Below are 8,377 nucleotides of genomic sequence, written 5' to 3' on the forward strand. Positions count from 1 at the left end.
CCGGTGCTGCACCTGCACTTATCTGCTTGATCGAATTAATTACTAACTCCGAGTTAGCCTTAATGGTGACATTATGGATGTTGTGTTTGAGCAATACTTCTAAGCATAGCTCCATCGCCATGAGCTCAGCCATATTGTTGGTTTCCTTCCATAGATAACTGTAGAAAATGACCTATATGATTCCATCCTCATCTCTCATGACCCCTCCATAACCTGTTTCTCCAAGATTTCCTTTTGAGGCTTCATCTATGTTAAATTTTAAAAAACTTTGAGAAGGGGGTTGCCAGAAGGCCTTACCTTTTGAGATATTCTCGTTCATTTGCAGAGGACACTAGGGGAGATGAACTTGAAGCTCCAACTTTTCCAAGATTCTGGCCTCTCTGTGTCCTATGGGTTTTCCAGTAGAAACACCCCCTAGGATGTGGATAGTCTCCTTGAGTTGCTTGAGGATTAGCCTTAGGATGTTGCTCACTGTGCCCATTTTGTCTTTGAAAATCTTATTGTTGCGCTCCTTCCATACATTCCAGATTAAGAACCCTAGAGTCAATGCCGAGGCTGAGCTTATTGTATCATTATCTGAAAAAAATTCTGCCAGTTTTTCAATGTAGCAATGATGTCATCTTCATGTCTGTTTGTTTGCTCGAAGACATCTCCAACCCAGTTCCATAGTGTGGTAATGTAGGAGCATCTGTTGAGGAGATGATTTGTGGTTTCTTCTTGTTGTCCACACATGTGACATCATGAGGGGCCAACAAAGCCTCTTTTTCTTAGATTATCCCATGTCAAAATCTTGCCTTGATGAACCAGCCACTTGAACAGTTTGACCTTCATCCAATGAGGGTTATCCCAGAGTTCTTTCCAAGTCTTGTTAGTGCTTGGAAGGTTAAGCCCTGTGGCTATTCTTTTGGCCTCTTTAAGGGTGAAGAGACCTGCCTTGTTCTTTCCCCATCTTAATTGATCATCCGAGGTTGAGATTAAGATTTGCCTTTTTTCCAAAAGACCTTTGAGGGCTGTAGCTTGAGTATTCAGCATGCTCATCTCATTGTAAACTGGAAGTTTCCAAATTCTCCATTTTCCATTGTTCCTTGATTGATCCCAAAAGTCACTAACCCTCCTTAATCCTTTGCTGATGGTATCTATTTGGATACTAGCTAAATCCTCACTACTGAGATTGCCCTCCTGCTGCCAATTGTCCTCCCAGAACCAGGCCAAATTTCCGCTTCTGATCTCCCAGAAACTATGTTTTTGAACTAGGGCTCTGTTCTCCCAGGCCCTGTTCCAAACTTGAGAACCTTTTACTTGTCCTGTCATTCTTATGAGGTTCGTGTCCTGCCAATTCATTGCATACTTTTGCTTCCATAGTTTTGCCCAGGGGGATTGTATTTCCTTTAGCCATCTCCACCAAACTTTAGCTCCCAGAACTCTGTTTAGAATTTCTGGGTCATGTAGACCCAGGCCTCCATGGGATTTAGGTTTTCATACCCTTTCCCATGCCACCAGGGCCCATTTCTTCTTTTCTTCACCTTTCCCCCAGAGAAAGTCTCTTTGAATGTTTCTTATTTGAATACTGACCCCAGTTGGTGCTAGAATGGCTGATTGCATATAGATAGGGATGGTTTGGAGGATAGCCTTAGTGAGAATCAACCTTCCTGCTAGATTTAGGGCTCTGTTTGTCCACCTGTTGATTTTGTCTTTCAATTTATTTAAAACAGGCTCCCAAATGTCCTTGTGTAGTGGTTTATTAGTTAGGGGAACTCCAAGATACTTCGAGAGTAATGAATCTCTATGAAAGCCCAAAATTCTGGATAGATTTCTTTGAATTGAAATATTAGTATTGAAAAAGGAAATCTTTTATTTAGTAAGACTTACCTCAGTACCCGCCGCCATAGCAAACTCATTCAAAATTAGCTTGAATGCTTTGGATTCCTTGACTGTAGGTGTGCCTTGAAGCATAGTGTCATCCAAAAATTGCTAATGTGTCACCGTATCCCCTCCTCGAGTGAGTCTCAGACCTTGAATTCTTCCTTCCTCCTTAGTAGTTCTGATTACTCTACCTCACCCTTCCATCATTAAGATGAAAAGGAAAGGGGAAGGAGGATCACCTTGCGTGAGACCTCTTGCACGCTTGAAGGTTTTTGAGGGAGAGCCATTGAGAAGAATTGAATAGCTAGTTGTGGTAACAAGAGCCATGACCCACTTAATCCAATTATAGTCAAAGCCATATGCTTTTAATACTGCTCTTATGTACGTCCAGCTAAGTTTATCATAGGCTTTCGCTATGTCCAGCTGAATTATCATCCATGCCTACTTATTGGTGATGAGTGAATGAACCACTTCATGCGCTTGAATTATGTTATCGATAATTTGTCTCCCTTCCACATAGCTCGTTTCCTCTTCAGACACTAGGGTGGGGAGGAGAGGTTTGAGTCTATTGGCAATTACTTTGGATATTATTTTGTACGCCACATTGCATAATGCTATAGGTCTAAATCTATCCAGAGAGGTGGCCTTTTCCTGTTTGGGGATTAAGGCTATGAAAGATTCATTGAGCGCCCTCAAGACTTTTTTAGATTTGTGTGAGTCTTCTACTACCTCCAGAATATCATGCTTTACAATCCTCCAACATGTCTTGAAAAAGTCCACATTGAAGCCATCCGGGCCTGGAGCTTTCCCATTATGCATCTCTGTGATGATTTCCTCAAGCTCTTCCTCTGTCACTGGTCTGTTGAGATTGTAATTGTCTTCCATAGAGACCAGTTTAGGAATGCATTGTGTAAATTTTCAGTAAATTGTGAACTATCTGCTATGGTTTCCTCAAGAAATCTCTAAAAATGCTGATCTAGAACCTCTTCCATCTCTTCATGAGTGTTTCTTTCTACACCATGATGATCTGTAAGTTTCAAAATTTTGTTGTTGTTTCTGTGAGCTATCGTGGATCTGTGAAAGATTTGGTGTTTCTCTCCCCTTCCTTAATCCATTGGACTCTAGATTTATATCTCTAGAATATTTCCTCTTGTAGACATCTGTTTTCCCATTCATGCTGAAGTGACTCTGCTATCTCTTTCCTTTCCTCTGTGTAGCCTTCTGTGATAAGAATTTGATTTATTTCCTTCAGTTTCTTTTCCACTTCTCCTTTAGCTTTGAAGATGTTACCAAATTCATTTTTATTCCACTCTTTGAGTCTGCCTTTAATGTGTTTGAGCCTGTGATGTAGAAGGAACATCTTTGTACCTTGCAAGTGTAGCTCTTCTTTCCACCATTTTTCAACGTTTGTGAGGAAATTTGAGTGCATGAGCCAAATGTTCTCAAACCTGAAGGGGCTATTCCTTGGTTTACCAATTAGAGAAGCTTCCAATTGGATGGGCCAGTGGTCTGAACCTCCAAAAGGAAGGATGAATGCTATCAAGCCACTCCCCATGAGTAGAAGTTCCTCTGAGATAATAAATCTGTCTAATTTTGAGGCTACTTGGGGAGAGCCACCTCTTCTGTTGTTCCAAGTGAAAATTCCATTGCTAGTGTCCATATCAACGAGTTTCATATTGATGAGAAAGTTTTGGAAGGAAACTGAATCCCTACCAAGTGTTCTAGTTCCACTTTCTTCTCCGTGAGTGATTTTATCATGTTAAAATATCCCCCTAGAATCCAGATCCCCCTAGAATCCAAGGTAAAGCTTGGTATCTCTTTTTCATATCTTCTAGTGTAGTGAGGAGCCGAAGTTTTTCCTCCACTGGTTGAGGACCATAGACATTGCTGATCATGTAATATTGTGTGTCACTTAGAGGTTGGATAATAAAGGAGAGGTGGTGTCTGGATGCCTCCGCGTCCATCATACCAAATTTTTGTGGATCCCATAGAGTGAGAATGCCACCAACAGATTTATTTGCCTTGACCTCAAGATATTCATATCTATTTAGCCATTTGCTATGTTTTTCTCCGACCTTCTCCACTGATCATTTGGTTTCTTGTATAAACACTATGTGAAGTTTTTCCTCTTTGATCCTATTGCTTAGATTCCTCTGTTTTCTTCTACTCCCTAGTGCTCTGATGTTCTAGATTGTGATCTTCATTGACGGGAGGTTTTCATGGAGTAACTGGAAAGGTCTTTCATCCTTCCTGAGTTAATCATGAGTTTGCCACACTCTAGCATCAATTGTTTCTGTTGCTTTCTTCCTCTCTTCTTGCCTGGTTTTTTTGCCAATTTTCCAATTATTAATCCTATTGAGGAAGCCCCTTTGTTTTCCTGGTTTTCATGTCCTCTTTCGACTCCTACAACTTTTTGGTGTGACTTGCTAAGGAATATCTTTTGTACCTTATCTACTTCCTCGTATGGTATAGAGTTTATTCCCAGGTCTTCTCCTTGCTCTAGGAACTTTTCTAGCTCGAGGTTCTCCCTTTCGAGGATCTCTTGTAAGTCTTGGTCCTTTGTACCACATTCACTTTGAGTCATTTCATGGCTTTTTTCTGTTTCCATGGTGCTCAGTGGGTCTGTTGTGTGTTCATTCTGTTCCTGTGTGAACTCCATGCTGGTCTCTTGTCCTTTCCCCCTTTCTACCTGATTCTTTGATTTCCTTTGATTACCCTCAGCTTCTTCTCTTTCTTCTAAGATCTCAAATCTATTGTGACTTCTTGTTTTTTTATCATTGGGATTCTTTTGTATCTTCCTTCCCCCAACTTTCCCTTTACCTCCCACTTTAGTAAAACTTGTATGGTCTTTTTCTTTACTGGTGCTTATATGTTCCTCCCTTTTATTAAGAGGAAAATCTCTGAATAGGTGTCCATGCTCATGACATTTGCGACATCTGAACGGGATATGTTCATAGTCAACTATTTGAGCCCATTCGTCATCATAGACTTCTAGAATGACCTCATGTGGAAGAGCTCCTGATAGGTCCATCTCCACACATATACAGGCATAGGAGGTATAATTACCTCATAGTTTTGCCTCTAAAATCTTTAAAAAATGACGGTCCTACTTTATTGCCTATAGCTTTTAAAGACTATGGCATCCAATGATCTAGAGGTAAGTAGTAGAGTCTAATCCATACCGATACTGATGTGAATGTTTCTCGCTCCAGCACAAAGTTCATCATCCATGGCCGCATAGAAGTATGGTCCTCCTTCAAAAATCCTATCTTTGTCCTCCATGTTCGTGAACACCACTATGAAGAAACCTTTAGATCCAAGATGTATATTTAACTCCCTTTTTGGTTTCCAGTTGTATTTTATCCAGGTGTACAACACTTTCTCTGTCGGCCAGATTCCCATAAACTTGCATATTATAGCATAGTTTGCCATATGATTCGTGTGCTCTTGCAGAGCTAGATCATTCAATATTACCCGCGGTTTAGTATTGGTATTGGGCTTGCAGGGCCCCATCTTGGTTCTATTCTTTGTTCCCTGACCTCTGTCTTCTGCTTTCTCCTCCTGTCGGTCTTCCTCGTGGGTCCCTTGCTCTGCATGGGTATTGTTGCCTTCTACCTTCTGGGTTTCAGTATTTTTTGTGGTGTCCTGTGAGGAGTCTAGAGGCTTGTTCTTTTTCCCTGTCCTTCCTTTGTTTGAAACTACATTACTGTAGGAGGGAGTGGAGCTCCCTCCTCCCTGTGCTTCTATGGTTACTTGTTTACCTCTATCACTTTCTTTGTTAAACCCTAGAACTAGGTCTTCGGCTTCCTATCTCTCACATTGATAAATTTTAAAATATATATATAAATTTTTAATATAAGCATAAATGGATATTTAATTAGGTCAATGACAATGAGGCAATGCTATCAAATTTATTAATATTTAAGTTGTTTAATAATTTATTTGTGTTTATGGAAACACATGAGGTCTTTGGGTAATTTTGATAAAAGAGATATTCTCATTTTATAAAAAAAATTAGCTAACGAAACTTGTATGGTATAGCATGATACTTTGAGTTTTTTAATAATATGTTTTTGTTTTTATGTGTGAAAATCAGTAACCTTGGGTATATGTCTTCGGTATACCCTCATTCACAATTTTTTAGATGAAAATTATTTTTTTAGCATAACATTACATTTCTATGGCAATGTATGTTTTTAATTAAACATAATGTTGTGTATATAACTTGAGAAGGAATATTAACATAAAAGTCAAAAATATATGCATGTAATAATATGACAACTTTGTCAATGGCCACAAACTCACATTTTAGGATTTAAAATTTGAAATCATAACCTCATATCATATATATTGAATAAGATTACATCTTCATTACGTGTCTTACTTTTTCGCATTGATAAATTTAAAAAATATTAAGTTTTTTTTTCAATCTAAGCATTAATGGATATTTAATTAGGTCATTGTGTATTAAGTTTTTTTCCAATATAAGTATTAATGGATATTTAATTAGTTCAATGACAATGAGGCAATGTTATAAAATTTATTAATATTTAAATTGTTTAATAATTTACTTGTTTATGGAAACACATGAGTTTTTATATAAATTTTGGGTAATTTTGATAAAAGAAATATTCTCATTTAATATATATATATATATATATAGATATATATATAATAGTTGAAGAAATTTGTATGGTATAGCATGATACTTTGAGTTTTTTAATAATATGTTTATGTTTTTATGTGCGAAAATCAGTAATCTTGGGTATATGTTTTGGGTAACCTTGAAAATATAAATATCCTTATTCACAATTTTTTAGTTGAAAAATATTTTAAAATTTAAAATAAATATATTACCAGAAGCTCATGTTTAATAATTAAAAGATTCAATAACAAAAAATAAATATAAAATTAATTCATTTTAGAATTAATTAACATTCGGATTGGTATTATGAAATTTTATATGATTTGTGCACCTATTATGGAAATTATGTTGGTTCCATTTACCGTACGAAACTCATTTATGCAGTAATAATATGATCTGTCACAATCTTTATACGATATTTGTCATTTAGTGGATAAAAGTTAGCATTTATTGTCTACAAGAAGTTGTCCCAATAATGTCTTGTTCACCACACATATGTGATTGTTGGCTGTGGATTTCACACTAAATCCACACTGATTCATGATGGTTATAAATGTTTTCATTATTATAAACATTGCCTTAATGGCATTAGTAAAATAGTTAACTTTAAAGCACATTGAAAATACACTAGCCTCACCGTTAACTTTTTTTTTGGCATCGAAATATTAGGATCATTTTTATCTTAAAATTATTTTTATGGTAAAACAATCTTGATCCATGTTGAAATATAGATGTGAGAAAAATCTTGACTTTGATTCTCAATTTCTTCACACTATTTTTTTTTAAATTCATTATTCAGTGATTTCATAACGTTTGTTATGCGGATAGTAGAGACAATCAAGAAGATGGGAAAGGGATTTAATTAACTCTTTGTTTATGATACATAGATCCAGCCAAAATATGTAAAATTTGAATAGATTTATTGAATATTGATTTTTAGTAATATGGAATGTATTAAATTTAAATAGATTTATTGAATATTGATTTTTAGTAATATGGAATGGCAATTAAATTTCAATTTATAGGATATGGTATATTATTGAGCTGAGAAGTTCATTTTACAACTTATTATGATGTGTAAGTATGTTTCTCCATCATCAATGTTGAAAATTTTCTCATGTCCACCAAAATAAAATTTAAAAAAAAATCTACAAAAATAAATAAATATACAAAATATTTAAATAATGATTGCTCATAAAAAAATTGCAAGCTAATAAATTGGATTCATCTCCCCTCATGTTAGATCCGTATTTAAGATGGATCTATGTTGGTTATACTTGTTTATGGAAGGTTATATTGTAATTATTTTATAATGAAAATACTTTGATTTTTAATTAGTTTTAAAAATTTTAAAAAGATTTTATAAACTTAATTAAAGTTTTGAAAAAAATAACTATTAAATTGAATATTTTGAAAAAAAAATTTTAATTTGAAGTTTATTTTCTTATTGGCTCATATACATGAAATGACTAATTTATGGTGTTATAAATAGAATTTGCCAAAATATTATTTTTTTTAAATAAAGACTAAAGAAAAATCAAAACCACCCACTTTCATAATACTAAACCTATCAAATTTCAATATTTATTAAAAAAAGCACACACCAAATATCAATATTGATGAAAATCTCATTATTTATAAAAAATAAAAATAAAATTATATGCCACTAATTGTCATAATACTACAAACATCAAATCTAGATTAAATGAAAAATAGTACATATATCAAATCTGAATATTTATGAAAATTTCATTTCTAATTCTGTCAAACTCATGTTTGACTTTTAATTAATATGTAACTTTTGAAATAATTTACAACCTTTGCTCAAGTTTTTGAAAAACTTTAACAAATCACATTTTATTTAATGAT

At 35.0% G+C, this 8,377-nt stretch overlaps 1 protein-coding gene across 1 annotated transcript; it reads right to left on the reverse strand.

Annotated features, from left to right (window-relative positions):
* Window positions 1-738: 738 nt before the first annotated feature.
* Window positions 739-1,311, reverse strand: LOC149165700 (uncharacterized). Its single transcript, XM_089429907.1, has one exon. It carries the CDS (start codon window positions 1,309-1,311, stop codon window positions 739-741), a length of 573 nt encoding a protein of 190 aa, XP_089286033.1.
* Window positions 1,312-8,377: the final 7,066 nt, after the last annotated feature.

The sequence above is a fragment of the Pinus tabuliformis genome, chromosome 5_1 (assembly GCF_031772625.1).
Source record: "Pinus tabuliformis cultivar Carrire ecotype Pingquan chromosome 5_1, CPIR1, whole genome shotgun sequence".
NCBI classification, from domain to species: Eukaryota; Viridiplantae; Streptophyta; class Pinopsida; order Pinales; family Pinaceae; genus Pinus; species Pinus tabuliformis.